General features: G+C 45.5%; 1 protein-coding gene across 1 annotated transcript; it reads right to left on the bottom strand.

The window, feature by feature from the left end:
- Positions 1-4874: 4874 nt before the first annotated feature.
- LOC147121553 (uncharacterized) lies at positions 4875-14611 on the bottom strand. Its single transcript, XM_085981905.1, has 2 exons — positions 14311-14611; positions 4875-13646 (listed from the first exon to the last, which is right to left on the bottom strand). The coding sequence occupies exon 2, from the start codon at positions 12235-12237 to the stop codon at positions 11560-11562; it is 678 nt and encodes a 225-aa protein (XP_085838031.1). The 5' UTR covers positions 12238-13646; positions 14311-14611; the 3' UTR covers positions 4875-11559.
- Between the last annotated feature and the right edge of the window lie 9335 nt (positions 14612-23946).

The raw sequence follows: 23946 nt of genomic DNA, 5'->3' as shown, positions 1-23946 counted from the left end.
AGCTGCTTCAGTTTTGACCGTAGCTATTAAAATATATAAAATAAAAACAGTAGGGCATGGTACCATTATGTCGTTAGGATTGCAGCGAGGCACAATTTTTTACCTGGCAGCAGCCCCGTCCTAAATCCTGGGGACGGGATCATCATCATTACAATAAGAGAGGCATGCGACCATGCCTGCGGGAACTCAGAACAGCAGTGTGCCATTCGGGGCCAGGTTCTTGTCCCAACTGCAATTGATTCTTCTGGCATTACCATTTGCCTTTTCAACTCTGGGGCCTTCAGCAGCTGTACTGTACCTCTCAGGGGGCAGAATGTTCGGAGTAGCCCAGCAACCCCCCCCAAAGTGTTGGCTGAACATGACGACGGCAGGCAATTTTATTCAACTTAATTCATGGGTGGAAACAGGAAGTTGTGCCTTTATTCTCCACCAGAATTACCTCACACAATTGCTCCCCATGAAATTTCTCTATTTGTTACAACGGTGTAGTTTGCCCGTCTTTACTGACAGTTTTTCATATATCCGCAGCTGCACCCCCTGCTGGATTGCAACGGTACAAAATGATCTTCAATTACTTGTTGCCCCATCAGCGAGGGCACGCATTGCCAAAGTTAATCCTGACGAATCTCACAACATAAACAACCTATGGCATTTCTGCTAAGCTTTGGGTTTTATAGTAAATAGCTGGTGCCTGTGTACTTCAGATTCTGGAAACTGGTGTTGGAGAATCGGCTCCCTCCATTTACACTGCTAAATCCAGCCAATTTATCACGATGAGAAAATCGCAGACCATGAAAAAACTGGGTCTGTATACGTTACACTTGGTGTTATGTATTGGGTGTTCTCCTCCCACCTGCGGTGGCGCTGTCACAGCAGATAAATGGTTGGGGTTGTTCTCTTGGTTAAGTTTTAGTTCTCTTTGTTCGGTACTCTCCAGAACCTTCTTTTTGAATAAAGCACTTCATGTTTGAATCTCTGAGTCCTAAATTGTGTCTAGGTAGTAAGGTACAGACACAACGATTGGCAGGGTTCGCGAGCTTCCAGTTTCCGTTGCGAGGGTTTTGTCCAGTTGGTGGCAACCCCAGATGGAAGTTGTCAGATTCCCCAAGGCCCGAGTAGCTGAGGCAGAGGCCACTGCATCTTTTAAGGAAAGAGTAAACAAACATCTGAAGCAGGGAAAGATGACATGATTATGGGAAGAGAGGGCAGTGCAATTAATTTTGGATTGCTCAAGCAAAGAGCCAATTCTATGACCACCAGGAAGACCGAGTAAGATGGATTTATCACCTCATTAATCATATCAATGCAACTTAAGAGAACCAGCCAGAGAAGGGAGCCGGATTTATCAGGGTAAATGCAGGGTGCTGATTCACAGACACAAGTCTTCCGGCATCAGAAATAAACAAGCACCAGTGTAAAAGAGGCAAGTGTTAAACCTTTTTGTTCTACTCTGTGAATCTGATCAGTACACAAGAGACTTGATCTAATCTTATTTTATTAAACAGGATGAGAAATACAGCAACTGATTTTGCTGATGAGTCAAATAGCTCTTGGCAAAATATTCTCTCTTACATGTCTCCCAGCAAAACTCATTTTGCATGAAGTTGCAGGCAGCATTAAGAATTTTACTTGCATATATTAACTCATGTATTACTAGAAGAAATTAAACACTAAAATGTTGGGCAAACCTGCATTTGATTTTTTATTAGGATATGACGCAATAACCTAAACAGTTGTTACAATTGGAGCTGTCACCAGATAATTTTCTTGTCACAAGTCAGCTTCCATATGCAAGCGCTCCATATGAGCTGGTGTGTTTGACCGAGCGTGCAAAGAAATTTGGGAAAGCTTATAATGGGCAAACAAGAAACCCATTTATCATCTCTGGATTTCATAGCAGACTGAATTCCAAAATAGGTTTATTCATGGTTGGGCCTTTTACAGTTTTAGAGTTGGCAAAGTCAGCCAAAACAACAGTTGTTTTGGACCAGTTCATGGAACAGTTAAATAGGCAAACCAGGTGGTGGAGTTCCTTTAAATGGCATTCCTGGTGGGCCTTTCAATTACAGGTAGACTACCCTTTATCCGGACTTCCGAAAACCGAAACCCTCTAAAAACCGAAGGTTTTTTTGGTCAGCGTAAGTCATGCGCACGACCCCCCGCCGGCGCCGACCCCCCCACGGACCCCGACTTACGCTGAGCGTCAGCGTAAGTCGTGCGTACGACCCCCCGCGGACCCCCGCCGGCCCCGACCCCCCCGCGGACCCCGACCGTAAGTCGGCGGGGGTCCGCGGGGGGGTCGGGCCGGTGGGGGTCCGTGGGGGGGGGGGGGGGGGGCGGGGCCGGCGGGGGGTCGTGCGCACGACTTACGCTGCGCGTCAGCGTAAGTCGTGCGCACGAACCCCCCCGCGGACCCCTGCCGACCCACCTTCCGAAATCCGAAATTCTCCGAAAACCGAAACACAGCTGGTCCCGAGGTTTTCGGATAAAGGATAGTCTACCTGTACTAGATAATGGACTTTTCTTGGCAGTTTAGTAGCGCCCCAATCCCAACTGCTTATAGTCATATTCAGAATTAGATAGCGGTTCTTATCTATAGAGTTTGCCTCTTGCCTCCACGCCCTTTGCTGCTTGGTCAAAAATTTTAACTCGGAGAAAATCAGAATTGTCCAAACCTTGTATATCTTGCACTCTTTGAAATACAGGCGTGCTATCGAGAAACTGATGTGAGACTAAAGAATTGCATTCCTATAGTGCCTGATCATGTCCTCACAACATCACATAGCGCTTCACAGCTAATGAGTTATTTAAGTGTAGTAACTTATGCAAACACAGCAGCCAATCTGCACACAGCGAGGTGCTACAAACAGAAAATGAGTTAAGAGACCAGATAATCTGTTTTTGGTGGTATTGAGGGATAAATGTTGGCGAGGGCACTTTGAGAACGTCCCTGCTCTTCCTCAAATAGCATCATGGATCTTTTACATCCACTTACAGTGCTGCAAAGATCACCTGCGGGGTTTAAACAAGAAATATAAACAGAAAATGCTGGAAATACTCAGGTCAGGTCAGGTAGCATCTGTGGAGCAAGAAACAGTTAACGTGTCAGGTCGATGACCTTCCGTCTGAACTGGAAAATGTTAGATGTAACAGGCTTTAAGCAAGTACCGGGGAGGAGGCGGAAACAAAAGGGTACGTCAGTGATAGAGTGGAAGGCAGGAGTTATTAAACAAGCATTTTTAACCCGTGGTTAACCGGACATTAATTAATTACCTAGTGATATTTGTTAATTGTTTCCAGCACTTGGGTCTTTGCATTCTTCAGATTCCATGTCTGTTGGTAATCAACAGATTGACTGACTTCCGATATGCTTCAGGCAAGGCCAGAGAAAGTGTAAATTTTTCCAGCATGCAGTGGCAGAAGCCATTTTGAGAGAGGTGACGCTCCTTAAAATAACCTACGTTTTATGCCATAATCACTGCACACCATCAGGTCACTTGCACAAGGTTCCATGAAAGTGAACTGTTCCTTTCAATATTTGGAATTGCAATAAGGGTCACCTTTTATTTCCGTTATGTTTGTATCTTTTTTTTACTTCCCAAGTCTGCGTTCACCTCCTTTCTTGTCCTGTCCTGGTTCTGTTCCACATTTTGACATTGTTTAATCCTAAAGTAAGGTCTGAGCAGTCAAAAATTGAGAAATAACTGCAGAAAATGTAACAGAACATAACAGGAGCAAATATAAGTTGAGAGTACTGAAATTTTTTTAATTCACTTTTATGAGATGTGGGCATCACTGGCAAGGCCAGCATTTATTGCCCATCCCTAATTGCCCTCGAGAAAGTGGTGGTGAGCTGCCTTCTTGAACTGCTGCGTGTGGTGAAGGTACTCCCACAGTGCTGTTAGGTAGGGAGTTCCAGGATTTTGACCCAGCGACGAAGGATCGGCAATATATTTCTAAGTCAGGATGATGTGCGACTTGGAGGTGGTGGTGTTCCCACGCACCTGCTACCCTTGTTCTTCTACATGGAAGAGGTCGCGAGTTTAGGCGGTACTGCCGAAGAAGACATGGTGAGTTGCTGCAGTGCATCTTGTAGATATTACACACTGCAGCCACGGTACGCCGGTGGTGGATGTTTAAGGTGGTAGAGCAGGTGCCAATCAAGCGGGCTACTTTGTCCTGGATGGTGTCGAGCTTCTTGAGTGTTGTTGGAGCTGCACTCCTCCAGGCAAGTGGAGATTATTCCATCACACACCTTACTTGTGCCTTGTAGATGGTAGAAGGGCTTTGGAGAGTCAGGAGGTGAAACACTCGCTGCAGAATACCTAACCTCTGAGCTGCTCTTGTTACCACAGTATTTGTGTGGCTGGTCCAGTTAAGTTTCTGGTCAATGGTGACCCTCAGGATGTTGATGGTGGGGGATTTGGCGATGATAATGCCATTGAATGTCAAGGTGCGGTGTTTAGACTCTCGCTTGTTGGAGATAGCCATTGCCTGGCAAATGTTACCTGCCACTTATCAGCCCAAGCCTGAATGTCAGCCAGGTCTTGTTGCATACGGGCATGGACTGCTTCATTATCTGAGGTATTGTGAATGACACTAAACACTGTGCAGTCATCAGCGAACATCCCCATTTCTGACCTTATGTTGGAGGGAAGGTCATTGATGAAGCAGCTGAAAATTCAGTGTGTGTATAAAGTGCTATCATAACAGCATTTTATGGACTCATTCATTTGACTGGCTTCTAAATTGCACATTCTAACAATGGTCTGTCACAGGGCTGCACAAGTACAGCTGGAATGTTTCCTTCACAGTATACCAGGGGTCCAATTATTACTGGTTCTATTCAGACGCACAGAAACTACCCAACAATGAAATAGTTATGTGTTTATTAAAATGATCTGTACATAATACATCAAAAATATCTCCACATCACACTGATTTGGAACCAGATTTTTAGCTGTCTACTAGCTAGCTCGTGAATAATATTGTTACTGCAGCACAATTGAGGGGTCTGGTTACAAAAGGTGGAATTATGTTTAACCAGGCCTTTTCCTTTAAGTACACTACTCGGGTACTTTCCCCTTGTGGGGATTTCTGGATAGATGCCCTGCACCACTGGGTTCAAAATCCACCTCTTCCATCACCTGCACACTGCGGCTGTAGTAAATACAATCCATAGCAATGCACTGCAGCAACTCACCAAGGTTATTTTGACAGCATTCTCCTCTGCCACCCTCTAGCCAGAACAAGAGCAGCAACATTGTGGGAACATCACCCTCTAAGTTCCCTTCCAAGTCACACACCATTCCAATTTGGACCTGTAATTGCTGTTCCTTCATAGGAATCAGTTTATCCCTACTCTCTGTTTTCTGTCTGTTAACCAATCCTCTATCCATGCTACTATATTACCCCCAGCCCCATGAGCCCTAATCTTGTGTAATAACCTTTTATGTGGCACCTTATCGAATGCCTTTTGGAAATCCAAATATCCTACATCCACTGGTTCCCCTTTATCGACCCTGCTAGTTACATCCTCAAAAACCTTTAATAAATTTGTCAAACACAATTTCCCTTTCATAAAACCATGTTGACTCTGCCTAATCATGTTATGATTTTCTAAGTGCCCTGATACCACTTCCTTAACAATGGATTCCAGCATTTTCCCAACAACTGATGTCAGGCTAACTGGCTTGTCATCCCCATTTTCTCTTTCCCTCCTTTCTTGAATAGCGGTGTTACATTTGCTACCTTCCAATCTGCTGGGACTGTTCTAGAACCTAGGGAATTTTGGAAGATCAAAACCAATGCATCCACTATCTCTTCAGCCACCTCTTTTAGAACCCTAGGATGTAGGCCATCAGGCCCAGGGGATTTGTCGTCTTTTGGTCCCATTAGTTTCACTAGTACTTTTTTCTCTACCTATATTAATTACGTTAAGTTTCTCACCCTCATTAGACCCTTGGTTCCCCACCATTTTTGGTATGCTTTGTGTCTTCTACTGTGAAGACAGATACAAAATATTTGTTTGTTTGTCATTTCCTTATTCCCCATAATAATTTCTTCTGTCTCAGCCTCTAAGGGACCAACATTTACTTTTGCTACACTCTTCCTTTTCACATACTTGTAGAAGCTCTTACAATCTTTTATATTTCTTGCTAGTTTTCTCTCATTCTATTTTTTCCCCATATCATCAATTTTTTGGTCATCCTTTGCTGGTTTCTGAAATTCTCCCAATCCTCAGGCTTACTACTATTCTTCGCAATATTATAAGCTTCTTCTTTCAATCTAATGCTATCCTTAACTTCTTTAGTTAGTCACGGTTGGATCACTTTTCCCGTGGAGTTTTTGTTTCTCAATGGAATGTATTTTTGTTGAGAATTATGAAATATTTCTTTAAATGCTAGCCGCTGCTCATCTACTGCCATACTTTTTACTCTATTTTTCCAATCTACCATAACTAACTCGCCCCACATACCTATGTAATTGGCTTTATTCAAGTTTAAGACTGTAGTTTCGGACTTAGGCAAGTCACTCTCAAACTTAACGTGAAATTCTATCATATTATGATTACTCTGCCCCGGAGGATCCTTTACTATGAGATTGCTAATTAACCCTGTCGCATTACACCATACAAGATCTAAAATAACCTGTTCCCTGGTTGGTTCCATGATGTATTGTTCTAGGAAACTGTCCCAAATGCATTCCATTAACTCGTCTTCCAGACTACCTTTGCCAATTTGATTTGTCCAGACTATATGAAGATTAAAGTCCCCCACAATTATTGCATTACGTTTGTTACAAGCTCCTACCATTTCCTGATTACTATTCTGTCCAACGGTATAGCTACTGTTAGGGGGCCAGTTTTCTGCCCCTTGTTATTCCTTATCTCCACCCATACTGATTCTACTTCCTGATCTTCAGAGCAGAGATCCTTTCTCTCTACTGTCCTTATGTCATTCTTTATCAGGGCTACTCCCCCTCCTTTTCCATTCTGCCTGTCTTTTTGAAACGTCAAGTACCTTGGAACATTTAGTTCCCAACCTTGGTCACCTTGCAACCACGTCTCTGTAATGGCTATTAGATCAAACCCATTTATTTCTATTTGTGCCACTAGTTCGTCTATCTGAATGCACGAAGCATTCGTAACAAGATAAAGAGCCTTTAATTTACATTTTTTACCCTTATTCTCTGCTGCACTGCTACCATTAAACTCTGTCCCTTCCTGTCACAGTTTATTTTTTTACCCAAATCGCTACACTGCTCTGTTGCCTTGACCTTTCTCTTTAGATTTCTAAATTTCCCCTCACCCACCTTTTTTAGTTTAAAGTCGAAGTGACTTGCTATTCTGTCCCTATGCAACCTGCCAAGGAAAATAGGTTATTACATGAGCAACAGCAACTGAACACGTCTCTTGTTACACTAGACCAAAATGTGTAAACTGGGATGGAAAGAACTGTGGCCTTGGTTCAACAGAAATAGAGAGAGCCCCTCCATCAGTGGCAGCTAACTCTCAAGTCACCACCACAAATCCCTTGCTGGCAAATGCTTCTGGTAACCTGACAGGGGAGGCTGCAGCAAGTATGTAGAGCCCTCAACAGAATAGGACAGACAGCCCTGCGTCACAGAGGTAGGTTGGCAGCTTGGACCTCTCTGGAACTCATCACTCCACTAGAGGATCACATAGAAAAAACACTGCATTATTATAATGATATTCACACAGTATACATACAGTCTCTCAAATAAAAAAAGTTATGAACACTAAATATTGTATCCATCCGTTATTTATTACGACCATTAAGATACACCTGACAGCAAGTAAAAGAACATGTTAGGAAATGCAATACAGTTATAAATAAAGTAACTGCCTCTGCACGGCGAATGCTAGGGAGGCCTTAATACAAAAAATTCCTTAATGAGATCCCGCCTCATCTGTGAAGCTTCCGGCAATGGATGGTCATCTGCAGGAGAATCAATGTTATGCTCACCCTCTTCCCGTGGCCTGTCTGGCTGTTGCCACTCATCTTCATCAAGCTACCGCACACCCCTTTCAATGGCAATATTATGCAGCATGCAACATACAACTATTATTTTGCTAACTCTTTCTGGTTCATACTGCAAGGCACCATTAGAGCGGTCTAGACACTGGAAGCGTTGTTTTAATAATCCAAAAGTGTGCTGTATTATATTTCTTCCCCTGGAATGTGCTTCATTATAGGCCCTTTCTTGAGGGGTATGGGGATTTCATAACAGTGTCAGCAACCAAGTTTTAAGTGGGTAGCTCACATCCCCAAGGAACCTACCATGCAATCTGTTTTCTGCCTCAAACAGTTGTGGAACCCTTGATTCCATCAAGATGTGTGCATTGGGAACACTTGTCTGGAAAATGAGCAGTTACTTGCACAATTTTCTGCCTGTGGTCACATACCATCTGTACATTAAGTGAGCAGTAACCCTTTCTATTCACAAGAGAGGCATTGTGGTATGGTACACGAATAACGATGGGTGTACAATCAATGCAGCCTTGCACGCGAGGAATTCCACACTTCTGAAAAAATTGTGTCTGTCTCTCCAACTGTTGCACTGTATGTATAGAGGGGCATGCCGAAAGAGAGCATTCGTTACCTCGGTAATGCAGCGGTTGACTGCATACTGACTGATCCTAGTTATGTGTCCAGCTGGTGCCTGGAAGGACCCAGCTGCGTAAAAGTTTAATGCAGTGGTCACTTTAACTTCCACTGAGAGTGCTGTCTGGATGTCGCTCCTCGGCTGCAAGTCCAGTTGCAGGAGCTGACAAAGGTCAGAAATGGCGTCTTTGCTGAGGCGCAGCCGCTTCACGCATTGGTCCTCGCTGAGGTCACGTTGGCCAACATACCATTTGCCTTCTTAAATCGCCTGCTGCACCTGCATGCTTACCTTCAGCGACTGGTGCACAAGGATACCCAGGTCTCGTTGCACTTCCCCTTCTTCCAATCTATTGCCGTTCAGATAATAATCTGCCTTCCTGTTTTTGCCACCAAAGTGGATAACCTCGCATTTATCCACATTATACTGCATCTGCCCAAATCATGCTGGAGTTTCTCGGCATCCTCCTCACAGCACACATGCCCACCCAGCTTTGTGTCGTCTGCAAACTTGGAGATATTACATCAAGTTCCCTCGTCTAGATCATTAATATATATTGTGAATAGCTGGGGTCCTAGGACCGATCCCTGCGGTACCCCACTAGTCACTGCCTGCCACTTAGAAAAAGACCCGTTTATTCCAACTCTGCTTCCTGTCTGCCAAACAGTTCTCTATCCAAGTCAGTACCTTGCCCCCAATCCCATGTGCCTTAACTTTACACGCTAATCTCTTATGCGGGACTTTATCGAAAGCCTTCTGAAAGTCCAAATACACCACATCCACTGGTTCTCCCTTATCTATTCTACCAGTTACATCCTCAAAATTCCAGTAGATTAGTCAAGCACGATTTACCTTTTGTAAATCCATGTTGACTTTATCCGATCCTGTCACTGTTTTCCAAGTGCTCTGCTATTACATCTTTTATAACGGATTCTAGCATTTTCCCCACTACCGATGTCAGGCTTACCAGTCTATAATTCCCCGTTTTCTCTCTACCACCTTTTTTTGAACAGTGGGGTAACATTAGCTACCCTCTAATCCATGGGAACTGTTCCAGAGTCTATAGAATTTTGGAAGATGAACAGCAATGCATCTACTATTTCTAAGGCCACTTCCTTAAGTACCCTAGGATGTAGATTATCAAGCCCATGGGATTTATCAGCCTTCAATCCCGTCAATTCCCCTAACACCATTTCCCTACAAATATTGATTTCATTCAGTTCCTCCCTCTCATTAGACCCTATGTTCCCCGACATCTCTGGGAGGTTATTTGTGTCCTCCTTTGTGAAGACAGAACCAAAGTATGTATTTAATTGGTCAGCCATTTCTTTGTTCCCCATTATAAATTCCCCTGATTCTCACTGCAAGGTACCTACGCTTGACTTCACCAATCTTTTTCCTTCACATATCTATAAAAGCTTTTACAGTCAGTTTTTATGTTCCCTGCAAGCTTACTCTCATACTCTATTTTCCCCCTCTTAATTAATCCCTTTGTCCTCCTTTGCTGAATCCTAAACTGCTCCCAATCCTCAGGTTTACTGCTTTTTCTGGCCAATTTGTGTCCTCTCCTTGGATCTTATGCTATCCCTAATTTCCCTCGTTAGCCACGGTTGAGTCACCTTTTTTGTTTTATTTTTATGCCACAGGGATGAACAAATTCTGTAGTTCATCCATGCGATCTTTGAATGTTTACCATTGCCTATCCACCGTCAACCCTTTGAGTAACATTCCCCAATTAATCCTACCCAACTCGCGCCTCATACCATCGTAGTTTCCTTTATTTAAATTCAGGACCCTAGTCTCCGAGTCAACGACTTCACTCTCCATCTTAATGAAGAATTCTATCATATTATGATCGCTCCGACCCAAGGGGCCTCGCACAACAAGATTGCTAATTAATCCTTTCTCATTACATAATACCCAGTCTAAGATGGCCTGGTCTCTAGTTGGTTCCTCGACATATTGGTCCAGGAAACCATCCCGTATACACTCCAGGAATTCCTCCTCCACAGTTTTGTTACTAATTTGGTTAGCCCAATCTATATGTAGATTAAAGTCACCCATGATAACTGCTGTGCCCTTATTGCACGCGTCTCTAATTTCCCATTTAATGCCATCCCCAACCTCCGCATTACTGTTTGGGGGTCTGTATACCACTCCCACTAACGTTTTCTGCCCCTTGGTATTTCTCAGTTCTACCCATACAGATTCCACATCATCAGAGCTAATATCCTTCCTTACAATTGTGTTAATCTATTCTTTAACCAGCAATGCTACGCCACCTCCTTTTCGCCTGTCTTTCTTGAATATTGAATACCCCTGGATGTTGTTCCCAGCCTTGGTCACCCCGGAGCCATGTTTCCGTAACCAATTCAATTCAATTTCAATTTTATTGGTCACATAACTAAATACAAGAAGTGTAATCTAGTCAGTGAAATGCTTTTTTCTTGACGAGCCGAGAGCACCAAGCAGCAAGAACACTTAGCTGCCTGGTACGCACGGAGCTCGCAAGGACGGCAGCCATCTTCATCAGCGCCATCACAAAAAAACACATACCGACATATACACGCATGCATACTTTAATTAATTAAATATAAATAAAGCAAACATAAAATAAATAAAAGACATAAAAAGACAGCACATAAAATGAACAAGCAATAATGTAAAAAAAGTAATTTCTACAGTAATTACATTGATATTTCTACCCAGGCTTCTAGAATAATCTCTAGTTACAGGGTGGCCGCACTGGGAGAGCATCGTGAGGAACTCACAACTTATGATTAAATAAATTAAATTAATTAATAAATTAATAAAATTAAATAAATAAAGTGCCCCCTCAGTCTTTCTCGATGTTTCCATCTTGGTCTCTCTCGATGTTTCCTCTGTCTTTCTCGATGTTTCCTCTCAGTTTTTCTCGATGTTTCCCCTCGGTTTCTACCACACACCTGGCCTGCACATTACCCTGGCTGTCCAACTTGGCGTCCTGGTAACCGGGTTCCGCTCCAGCTCTCGACCTTCAAACTGTCTCTCCAGCTCTCGACCTTCAAACTGTCTCTCCAGCTCTCGTCCTCCAAACTGTCCTCTCTCCAGCTCTCGTCCTCCAAACTGTCCTCTCTCCAGCTCTCGTCCTTCAAACTGTCCTCTCTCCAGCTCTCGTCCTTCAAACTGTCCTCTCTCCAGCTCTCGTCCTTCAAACTGTCCTCTCTCCAGCTCTCGTCCTTCAAACTGTCCTCTCTCCAGCTCTCGTCCTTCAAACTGTCCTCTCTCCAGCTCTCGTCCTTCAAACTGTCCTCTCTCCAGCTCTCGTCCTTCAAACTGTCCTCTCTCCAGCTCTCGTCCTTCAAACTGTCCTCTCTCCAGCTCTCGTCCTTCAAACTGTCCCCTCTCCAGCTCTCGTCCTTCAAACTGTCCCCTCTCCAGCTCTCGTCCTTCAAATTGTCCTCTCTCCAGCTCTCGACCTTCAAATATCCCAATCATATCATATCCGTTTACTTCTATTTGCGCAGCTAATTCATCCACCTTATTACAAATGCTCCTTGCATTAAGACACAAAGCCTTCAGGCTTGTTTTTTTAACACTCTTAGACCTTTTAGAATTATTTACTGTGGCCATGTTTGATTTAAACCATTGCTTTCTCTGACTGCCACCTTTGCTTTTCTCCTTCCTGTCTTTTGCTTCTATCCTTGTTTCCCTTTCCTCCGTCTCCCTGCTCAGGTTCCCAACCCCCTGCCATTTTAATTTAAACCATCCCCCACAACACTAGCAAACACTCCCCCTAGGACATCGGTCCCGGTCCTGCCCAGGTGCAAACCGTCCGGTTTGTACCGGTTCCAATGTCCCAGGAATTTGAATTCCTCCCCCTTGCACCATTCTTCTAGCCACATATTCATCTGAAATATCCTTCTATTTCACCCCAGACTAGCACGTGGCACTGGTAGCAATCCTGAGATTACTACATTTGAGGTCCTATTTTTTAAAATTTACCTCCTAACTCCCTATATTCAGCTTTTAGGACCTCATCCCGTTTTTTACCTATATCGTTGGTACCTATATGCACCACGACAACTGGCTGTTCACCCTCCCCTTCCAAAATGCTCTGCAGCCGCTCGGAGACATCCTTGACCCTTACACCAGGGAGGCAACATACCATCCTGGAGTCTCGTTTGCAGCCGCAGAAACGCCTATCTATTTCCCTTAAAATAGAGTTCCCTATTACTATAGCTCTCCCACTCTTTTTCCTCTAGTCCTGTGCAGCAGAACCACCCCTGGTGCCAGGAAGTTGGCTGCTGCTGCCTTCCCCCGATAAGCCATCCTCCCCAACAATATCCAAAGCAGTACATCTGTTTGAGAGAGGGATGGTCACAGGGGACTCCTGCACTACCTGCCATTACCTACTACTCTGGCTGGCGGTCACCCATTCCCTTCCTGTCTGTGCAGCCTTTACCTGCGGTGTGACCAACTCATGAAACGTGCTTTGCACGATGTCCTCAGCATCGTGAATGTTCCAGTATGTATCCATTCGCAGCTCCAGCACCGCAATGCGGTCTGCCAGTAGCTGCAGCTGGATATACTTCCTGCACATATGGTCGTCAGGGACACAGGAAGTGTCCCTGATTTCCCACATAGTGCAGGAGGAGCATACCACGGCACCGAGCTGTACTGCCATGACTTACCCTTTAATTAATTCAAATCAATCCCACCAATTACACTATAATTAAATGATATACTCAAGGGCCCTTGTTTACCAGCAGTCCCCACTACACAACAGAGACCTTAGAAACTATAAACCACAAAATTTAAGTTTGGAAAAAAGCAAGAGAGAAATACTCACCAACCAATCACTTACCTGTTTTCTGGTGACGTCACACTTCGATTACTTTTTACTTCTCTCTCTCCTCTCGCAGGAGCTCGGTTTAAATCAGCCTCTCCCGCCTCTCCTCTGGCAGGTCCGCCTCTCCCGCTCTGTCGGCCTGTTCTCTCTGCTGTTTTCACTCCTGGTTAAAATGCTAAGAAACCAGTACCTAGTGGAAATTTTCACATCATCATTGCTGCTTGACTGGTGAAAGCATTGGTAGACTCATAGCAGCATTTTACTGGGAGGTAATTTTGGGAGTGTATAATTCAGGGTTAGGCATGGTACTTTAATGCAAACTCATAAAATTGACATCTCCTCGATGCCGATTTAGGCCTTTTAAAAAAATAAACCTGTAGGGGTGACGATGCCGATTTAGGCCTTTTTTTTGATAAACCTGTAGGGGTGGCGACAGAGTTACCCCAGTGTCACCAAGCGGAAACATAAAATCAATACGGCAAATGCCACAGGGCACCATTAATATCATAAAAAGGTCAAAATAAACAAACACGTCCTATAGAGCAACAGCAAAATAAATCCACCGGTACCATTTACATTGTACCATTAACTCTGAATAAATTAGTCCCCTTGACTCTTTAATGCAATTCTTTCTGATTATGTACATTGTTGTTATTGATGAAAGAAAAGCTTTGGAAACCCGTAGGGACTTTTTCAGGTTTAAAACTGCAACGGCTAGAAAGAAAAGCTCGACGTGCAGTGACTAGAAGGCCATTCGTGCCCTTCTACCAACGGTAAATTACAAGGAACTGGGACCTCCCGATAGATGCTCGCTAAACGTGCACCAAAACATGGAATACAAAGGGCCGCCTTACTTGGTCTCCCTGCGGGCTGCAGTCACCTTTACCACCGAAAGGCGAACACCGTCTCTGGCGGACCTGATCATTTTCGCCGCCCCTCATACTACTTAAAAGCGCCAACCGGGCTTCAAATCTTTCAACCAGCCCTGCAGAGGGATTTCATACACACAAACCCGAGCCGGAGGAGAGGGAGCGAGTTATATTGGACAGACAAAGTGCTCCGGAACCATGCCTGGCACTGAGGTTGCAAGCGGGTCAGGAGAGCGGCACTCGAACAAGAGCGCCGCTCCGAAGCCGCGGCCCTTGGGTAACGGTTTTTTTCCGAGGGCAGGCGCGGTGCACTGCACATGCGCAGACAGGCGGCAGCTAAGCACTACACATGCGCAGACAAGAGGCGGCGGGGCACTGCACATGCGCAGACAGGGGGTGGCGGTGCACTGCACATGCGCCGACAGAGGGCGGCGGTGCATTGCACATGCGCAGACAGGAGGCAGCGGTGCACTGCACATGCGCAGACAGGAGGCGGCGGTGAAACGCACGATGCGCTTCATCCATGATTCTCTTCAGCCATTTTGTTTCGCCCTGTGTTAGGGCCCGGCACCATGTCCATCACAGTGCTGAAAATAAGCCCGCAAAATGGACAGAAATACAGCACGGTAAATTGTTGTGAGTGAACTCGTGAATTAAGCTAGGCAGACAGATCGATTAAAAAAAAGTGTTGGAAAATCATGAAGGGTTTTGATAAGGATAATCTGTTTCCAGTGAAGGGTCAGTATCCAGAGGACATAGATTTAAGGAAATTGATAAAGGGACCAGAGGCAACATGAGGAAAGAAACATTTACGCAGCGAGTTGTTCTGATCTGGAATGCACTGTCCGAAAGGGTGGTCAAAGCAGATTCAGTAGTAACTTTCAAAAGGGAATAGAATAAATACTTGAAGTAGAAACATTTGCAGGGGAAAGAGCAGGGGAGTGGGACTAATTGGATAGCTCTTTCAAAGGGATGGCACAGGCAGATGTGTTTCTGTGCTGCATCGTTCTATGATTCAATGAATCCCAATCAGATTGACTATTGACAACTTACCCTTTACCAATATCACTATCAGTAATACATTAATTGATCTTGGCAGAGAGAGAAAAACTCAGGTTTGGCTAAAAGATTTGTAAGAAAATGTTGAAAATACACTGCAGGTCAGTCAACATCACTGAAGAGAGAAGACTGCCAACATGTTGCTGGGTCCACTTTGATTCTCAGCGGCGGCGGACCTGTGAGGAGCGGCAGCGGTGATTTAAAGCGAGGCAGAGGCACAGGTAGGCCCCACGGCGGTGGTGCGGTGGACGTATGAGGAGCGGCGGCGGTGATTTAAAGTGAGGCGGAGGCGCAGGTAGGCCTCACGGCGGCGGCGGACCTGTGAGGAGCGGCGGTGGTGATTTCAAGCGAGGCGGAGGCACAGGTAGGCCCCACAGCGGCGGCAGACCTGTGAGGAGCGACGGCGGTAATTTAAAGTGAGGCGGAGACGCAGGTAGGCCCCACGGTGATGGCGGACCTGTGAGGAGCAGCGGCGGTGATTTCAAGTGAGGCGGAGGCGCAGGTAGGCCCCACAGCAGTGGCGCGGTGGACCTGTGAGGAGCAGCGGCACTGATTTAAAGCGAGGCGGAGGCGCAGGTGGGCCCCACAGGGGCGGCGGCAGCGGACCTGTGAGGAGCGGCGGCGGTGATTTAAAGCTAGGCGGAGGCGCAGGTAGGCCCCACAGCGGCGGCGGCAGTGGACCTGTGAGGAGCGGCGGCGGTGATTTAAAGCTAGGCGGAGGCGCAGGTAGGCCCCACAGTGGCGGCGGTGGCGGACCTGTGAGGAGCGGCGGCGGTGATTTAAAGCGAGGTGGCGGAGCAGGTAGGCCTCACAGCGGCGGCGGTGGTGGACCTGTGAGGAGCGGCGGTGGAGATTTAAAGCGAGGCGGCGGAGCAGGTAGGCCCCATGGCGGCGGCAGTGGCGGACCTGTGAGGAGCGGTGGTGGAGATTTAAAGCGAGGCAGCGGAGCAGGTAGGCTTACCAATCTCAGAGCTCCGCGAGCGTGAGAGAGAAGTAAAAAGTAATCGAAGTGTGACGCCATCAGAAAGCAGATAAGTAATTGGTTGGTGAGTATTTCTCTCTCCTTTTTTCCAAACTTAAATTTTGTGGTTTATAGTTTATAGGGTGTATGTGGTGTAGTGGGGACTGCTGGTAAACAAGGGCCCTTCAGTATATCATTTAATTATAGTGTAATTGGTGGGATTGATTTGATTTAATTTAATTTGAATTAATTAAAGGGTAAGTCATGGCAGGAGAGCTCTGTGCCATGGTATGCTCCTCCTGCACTATGTGGGAAATCAGGGACACTTCCGGTGTCCCTGATGACCATGTGTACGGGAAGTGTATCCAGCTGCAGCTACTGACAGACCGCATTGCGGCGCTGGAGCTGTGAGTGGATACATACTGGAGCATTCGCGATGCTGAGGACGTCATGGATAGCACGTTTAGGGAGTTGGTCACACCGCAGGTAAAGGCTGCACAGGCAGGAAGACAATGGGTGACCACCAGGCAGAGTAGTAGGCGCAGGCAGGTAGTGCAGGGGTCCCCTGTGACCATCCCCCTCTCAAACAGATATACCACTTTGGATATTGTTGGGGAGGATGGCTTATCAGGGGAAGGCAGCAGCAGCCAACTTCCTGGCACCGTGGGTGGTTCTGCTGCATAGGACTAGAGGAAAAAGAGTGGGCGAGCTATAGTAATAGGGGATTCTATTGTAAGGGGAATAGATAGGTGTTTCTGCGGCCGCAAACATGACTCCAGGATGGTATGTTGCCTCCCTAGTGCAAGGGTCAAGGATGTCTCAGAGCGGCTGCAGAGCATTTTGGAAGGGAAGGGTGAACAGCCAGTTGTTGTGGTGCATATAGATACCAACGATATAGGTAAAAAAAGGGTGAGGCCCTAAAAGCTGAATATAGGGAGTTAGGAGGTAAATTAAAAAATAGGACCTCAAAGGTAGTAATCTCAGGATTGCTATCAGTGCCATGTGCTAGTCAGAGTAGAAATAGAAGGATATTTCAGATGAATACGTGTCTAGAGGAATGGTGCAAGGGGGAGGGATTTAAATTCCTGGGACATTGGAACCGGTTCTTGGGGAGGTGGGACCAGTACAAACCGGATGGTTTGCACCTGGGCAGGACCGGGACCGATGTCCTAGGGGGAGTGTTTGCTAGTGCTCTGGGGGAGGGTTTAAACTAAAATGGCAGGGGGTTGGGAACCTCAGCAGGGAACAGAAGAAAGGGAAACAAGGATAGAGGCAAAAGACAGGAAGGAGAAAAGCAAAGGTGGCAGTCAGAGAAATCAAGGGTTTAAATCAAACATGGCTACAGTAAATAATAATTCTAAAATGTGTAAGAGTGTTAAAAAAACAAGCCTGAAGGCCTTGTGTCTTAATGCGAGGAGCATTTGTAATAAGGTGGATGAATTAGCTGCGCAAATAGAGGTAAGCGGATATGATATGATTGGGATTACGGAAACATGGCTCCAGGGTGACCAAGGCTGGGAACTCAACATCCAGGGGTATTCAATATTCAGGAAAGATAGGCAAAAAGGAAAAGGAGGTGGGGTAGCATTGCTAGTTAAAGAGGGGATTAACACAATTGAAAGGAAGGATATTAGCTCTGATGATGTGGAATCTGTATGGGTAGAACTGAGAAATACCAAGGGGCAGAAAACATTAATGGGAGTGGTATACAGACCTCCAAACAGTAATGCGGAGGTTGGGGATGGCATTAAATGGGAAATTAGAGGCGCATGCAATAAGGGCACAGCAGTTAACATGGGTGACTTTAATCTACATATAGATTGGGCTAACCAAATTAGTAACAATACTGTGGAGGAGGAATTCCTGGAGTGTATACAGGATGGCTTCCTGGACCAATATGTCGAGGAACCAACTAGAGATCAGGCCATCTTAGACTGGGTATTATGTAATGAGAAAGGATTAATTAGCAATCTTGTTGTGCGAGGCCCCTTGGGTTGGAGCGATCAAAATATGATAGAATTCTTCATTAAGATGGAGAGTGAAGTAGTTGACTCAGAGACTAGGGTCCTGAATTTAAATAAAGGAAACTACGATGGTATGAAGCGCGAGTTGGATAGGATTGATTCGGGAATGTTACTCAAAGGGTTCATGGTGGATAGGCAATGGCAAACATTCAAAGATCGCATGGATGAACTACAGAATTTGTTCATCCCTGTTTGGCATAAAAATAAAACAAAAAAGGTGACTCAACCGTGGCTAACAAGGGAAATTAGGGATCGCATAAGATCCAAGGACAGGACATATAAATTGGCCAGAAAAAGCAGTAAACCTGAGGATTGGGAGCAGTTTAGGATTCAGCAAAGGAGGACAAAGGGATTAATTAAGAGGGGGAAAATAGAGTATGAGAGTAAGCTAGCAGGGAACATAAAAACTGACTGTGAAAGCTTTTATAGATATGTGAAGAGAAAAAGATTGGTGAAGTCATGCGTAGGTCCCTTGCAGTCAGAATCAGGGGAATTTATAATGGGGAACAAAGAAATGGCTGACCAATTAAATACATACTTTGGTTCTGTCTTCACAAAGGAGGACACAAATAACCTCCCAGAGATGTCGGGGAACATACGGCCTAATGAAAGGGAGGAACTGAAAGAAATCAGTATTTGTAGGGAAATGATGTTAGGGAAATTGTTGGGATTGAAGGCCGATAAATCCCCAGGGCCTGATAATCTACATCCTAGGGTACTTAAGGAAGTGGCCCTAGAAATAGTAGATGCATTGCTGTTCATCTTCCAAAATTTGATAGACTCTGTAACAGTTCCCATGGATCAGAGGGTAGCTAATGTTACCCCACTATTCAAAAAAGGTGGTAGAGAGAAACGGGGAATTATAGACCGGTAAGCCTGATATCGGTAGTGGGGAAAATGCTAGAGTCCATTATAAAAGGTGTAATAGCAGAGCACTTGGAAAACAGTGACAGGATCGGACAAAGTCAACATGGATTTACAAAAGGTAAATCGTGTTTGACTAATCTACTGGAATTTTTTGAGGATGTAACTGGTAGAATAGATAAGGGAGAACCAGTGGATGTGGTGTATTTGGACTTTAAGAAGGCTTTCGATAAGGTCCCGCATAAGAGATTAGCGTGTAAAGTTAAGGCACATGGGATTGGGGGCAAGGTACTGACTTGGATAGAGAACTGTTCGGCAGACAGGAAGCAAAGAGTTGGAATAAACGGCTCTTTTTCCGAGTGGCAGGCAGTGACTAGTGAGGTACCGCAGGGATCGGTCCTAGGACCCCAGCTATTCACAATATATATAAATGATCTAGACGAGGGAACTGGATGTAATATCTCCAAGTTTGCAGACGACACAAAGCTGGGTGGGCGTGTGTGCTGTGAGGAGGATGCTGAGAAACTCCAGTATGATTTGGACAGGTTGGGTGATTGGGCAGAAGCATGGCAGATACAGTATAATGTGGATAAATGCGAGTTTATCCACTTTGGTGGCAAAAACAGGAAGGCAGATTATTATCTGAACGGCAATAGATTGGGAGAAGGGGAAGTGCAATGAGACCTGGGTGTCCTTGTGCACCAGTCGCTGAAAATAAGCATGCAGGTGCAGCAGGTGGTTAAGAAGGCAAATGGTATGTTGGCTTTCGTAGCGAGAGGGTTCGAGTACAGGAGAAGGATGTCTTGCTGCAGTTGTATAGGGCCTTGGTGAGACCACATCTTGAGTATTGTGTGCAATTTTGGTCGCCTTATCTGAGGAAGGATGTTCTTGCCATGGAGGGAGTGCAGCGAAGATTCATCAGACTGATACCTGGGATGGCAGGAATGGCATATGAGGAGAGATTGGGTCGATTGGGCTTATACTTGCTGGAGTTTAGTAGAATGAGAGGGGATCTCATTGAAACTTATAAAATTCTAACCAGACTAGACAGACTAGATGCAGGAAGGATATTCCCGATGGCGGGGGAGTCCAGAACCAGGGGTCACAGTCTAAGGATAAGGGGTAAGCCATTTAGGACAGAGATGAGGAGGAATTTCTTCACCCAGAGAGTGGTGAACCTGTGGAATTCTCTGCCACAGAGGGCGGTGGAGGCCAATTCCTTAAATATATTCAAGAAGGAGTTAGATATATTTCTTAAGGCTGAAGGGATCAAGGGATATGGAGAGAAGGCAGGGACAGAGTACTGAATTTGGATGATCAGCCATGATCTCATTGAATGGCGGAACAGGCTCGAGGGGCCGAATGGCCTACTCCTGCTCCTATCTTCTATGTTTCTATGTTTCCTCCCTCTCAACTGATAACTGAAACGTAAGTCAGTATTTTATTAGGGTTGGAATCAAAAAGGGAGGAAAGAAACAGCAGATACTCCAAACACAGAGCAAAAGTTAATGAGTTGGCTGACCCGCAAAATGCTTAATAGAAGATTGTTAGTTGACATAAAGGTCATCTCAGAAAGGTGATGGCAAGACATAAACAAACATGCACATAGTTGACGGCAAAAAAAAGAGAGGCCAACAGAGGAAAAAGACAAAACAATGTGGGAAATTAGAGGAAGGGGAAAATCTGCAGCTGCAGTTGGTGGGAAATGAAAATCCAGTGTTGGAAACAGTAGATAATTCTATGTAATCTGCCAGTTCTGGAAAAACGACCAATACTCCAGATGCAGATCCTACTACTTGAGCTGCGCTTGGATAAAGGGTCTACACTGAAAATATCAACCCATCTCTCTTCTCACTGGATGACAGTAGACCCATCACGCATCACTAGTATTTCCTTCTGTAAAGAAAAAGAAAAAGGTTTTTAGGTAAACTCTGGAATTACTGGTTAATGTTGAAACATATAAGATACTGAGGGGGCTCGACAAGGTAGATGCAGAGAGGATGTTTCCCCTCGTGGGGAAATCCAGAACTCGGGGGCATAGTTTCAGAATAAAGGGTCACCCTTTTAGAACTGAGATGAGGAGGAGTTTCTTCTCTCAGAGGGTCGTAAATCTGTGGAATTCACTGCCCCAGCGAGCCGCGGAGGCTGGGTCATTAAATACATTTAAGATGGAGATAGACAGATTTTTGCAAGATAAGGGAGTGAAGGGTTATGGGGAGTGGGCAGGGAAGTGGCTTTGAGCCCAAGATCAGCCATGATCTTATTGAATGACGGAGCAGGCTCGAGGGGCCAAGTGGCCTATTCCTGCTCCTATTTCTTATGTTCTTATGTTCAGATCAAAAGGCTGCCAAGTGCTCAGCAGAAAGATTGTAGGAGACAGAGAGGTCACTTGCCTGTCATTCCTTCCCATCACACTGTTTGCAACGAGGTTGGGGGCAACGTTCCCCCTAATTTTTGGGGGGTGCACGGTCCCTTTAACAGGCTGCGCGGCCCATTTAGAGTTTTGCGCATGCGCAAAATTTCCAGCAGACAGCTGCATGGCTGTGCAGCTTAAAGGGAACATTGGTTGGGAGTAGGGAGGAATACAGACATGCGGGTAGATCTTGACTTTGTGCGATAGTGTAAAACAGGTGATAGAGAGTCGGCATCCAGTTTCACATCTCCTGACTTTTATTTCCATTGAAATCAATAGCTCAATCAACAGGCCAGGGAGCTTCCTGGTTGTCTTCCCTCTACTTACTCGAGGCCTGCAATGTCCGTCTTGAGCTGAAGAGATACAAATTGTACACTTATGTATTGTGTGTTCTCCTCCCACCTGTGGTGGCGCTGTCACAGCAGATACATGGTTGGGTGTTCTCTTGGTTAAGTTTAGCTCTCTTTGTTCGGAACTCTCCAGAACTTCCCTTTCCCTTTGAATAAAGCACTTCATGTTTGAATCTCTGAGTTCTGAGTTCTAATTGTGTCTAAAAGGTACCGACACAACAAAGTGTTGACGAGGAGCGGATGAATCTGCGTACGTTACAGGTGCAGTGAGTAAACAGAAATTTAAATTTGAAACGTGAGATGGCTACTATATTAGGAAACATCGGTGATTTTGATGAAAATGTGGAGCAATGGAGCGCTTATACGGAACGTTTTGACTATTTTGTCTTGGCGAATGCGGTGGCAAATGAAAAGGTCGTGCCTACCTTTGAGTGTAATGGGGCCGAAGACATTCAATTTACTTCGCAGCCTTGTGAAGCCAGATAAGCCAGGAACTAAAACATATAAGCAACTAGTGGAAATTTTTGGAGCACATTTTTCACCAAAACCTCTGGTTATTGCCGAGAGATTTAGATTTCACAAACGGAATCAAGAGGAGGGGGAATCAGTGACGATGTTTATTGCTGCTTTAAAAAGGTTGTCAGAACACTGCCAGTTCAAGGAGGTGCTGAATGACACCATTAGAGACAGACTTGTGTGTGGTCTGCAAAGTGCAGCCACACAGAAGCGCCTTCTTACTGAGGACAACCTTACTCTTGAAAAGGCCATTGAAGTTAGTGTCTCCATGGAGATGGCGGAAAAGGAGGCTCACCAGTTGAGTTCAACAGGGAGAGTTCACAAGGTGTCGTCTGACCCTAAAGGTGCGCGGAACGGCACATGTTACCGTTGTGGGAAAATGGGCCATCCCGCTAATGACTGCTGGTGTACGGAGCTGGAATGCCGAAATTGTGGCAAAAAGGGTCACATTGAACACGCCTGTAGAGGTAAAAAAAGAACAGAGAGCTGGGAAGCATGAAAGCAAAATGTCTGTATTTGGACAAGAGAGGAAAAAGAGTGTTCATTCAGTGCAGTATGATGGAACAAGCAAAACAGAGGGGAGCGGCACCTCTGAGGAGGAAGAGGTGCACATACTGACGGTTGCAGGTGGTTCAAATGGCTACTGGGTGTCACCACTGGTGGAGGGACAATCAGTGCGGATGGAGGTGGACACAGGCGCGGCTGTGTCCCTTGTTTCAGACACTGTCTACAACAAAATGCTAAAGCACCTTACCCTTCAGCCAACAAACATTGTGCTAAAGACGTATACCGGCGAACCTGTGGCCATGAGAGGCGCCATTGAGGTGACAGTTAAATTGAACGGACAGACTGCAAAACTGCCACTATATGTGGTAAAGGGAAATTACCCATCGCTACTGGGACGTGCGTGGCTAGAGAAAATCACGCTGGACTGGCCTGCAGTCTGCATGATGTCAAAAGGGGAGTCAGGTCTGACTGCAGTGTTAAACAAACATGCCGAACTCTTCAATGGTGAACTTGGGAGCATGAAAAAGATCAGCGTGAGACTGGACATTAAACCTGACAGCAAGCCGAAGTTTCACAAAGCCCGACCTGTACCCTATGCAATTAGGCCAAAAGTTGAGGCTAACTTGGAGGCCTTAGTCAAGAATGGAGTCCTGGAGCCTGTGAGCGTGAGCAAATGGGCCACACCCATTGTTCCTGTCCTGAAAAAGGATGGATCTGTTCGAATCTGCGGGGATTTTAAAGTGACTATTAACCCGTTGCTGCCTACGGAACAGTACCCTCTTCCCCTCATTGATGACTTTTTACGGGCCTGGCCGGAGGGCAAAAGTTCAACAAAATAGACTTATGCCAGGCTTATCTACAAATGCATGTCGATGACAAATCAAAGGAGCAGCTGACAATTGTGACACACAAGGGGCTATACAGGTA

This window comes from Somniosus microcephalus, chromosome 3, assembly GCF_052327205.1.
Source record: "Somniosus microcephalus isolate GS21.2 chromosome 3, FLI_Smic_1.0, whole genome shotgun sequence".
In the NCBI taxonomy this organism is placed as follows: domain Eukaryota; kingdom Metazoa; phylum Chordata; class Chondrichthyes; order Squaliformes; family Somniosidae; genus Somniosus; species Somniosus microcephalus.
The sequence above is the reverse complement of the archived record's forward strand: the minus strand, read 5'-3'. Positions and strand labels throughout refer to the sequence as shown.

Coding starts and splice junctions, on each gene's coding strand:
- LOC147121553 (XM_085981905.1), bottom strand. CDS start 12,237: ATGGCCACAGTAAATAATTCTAAAAGGTCTAAGAGTGTTAAAAAAACA.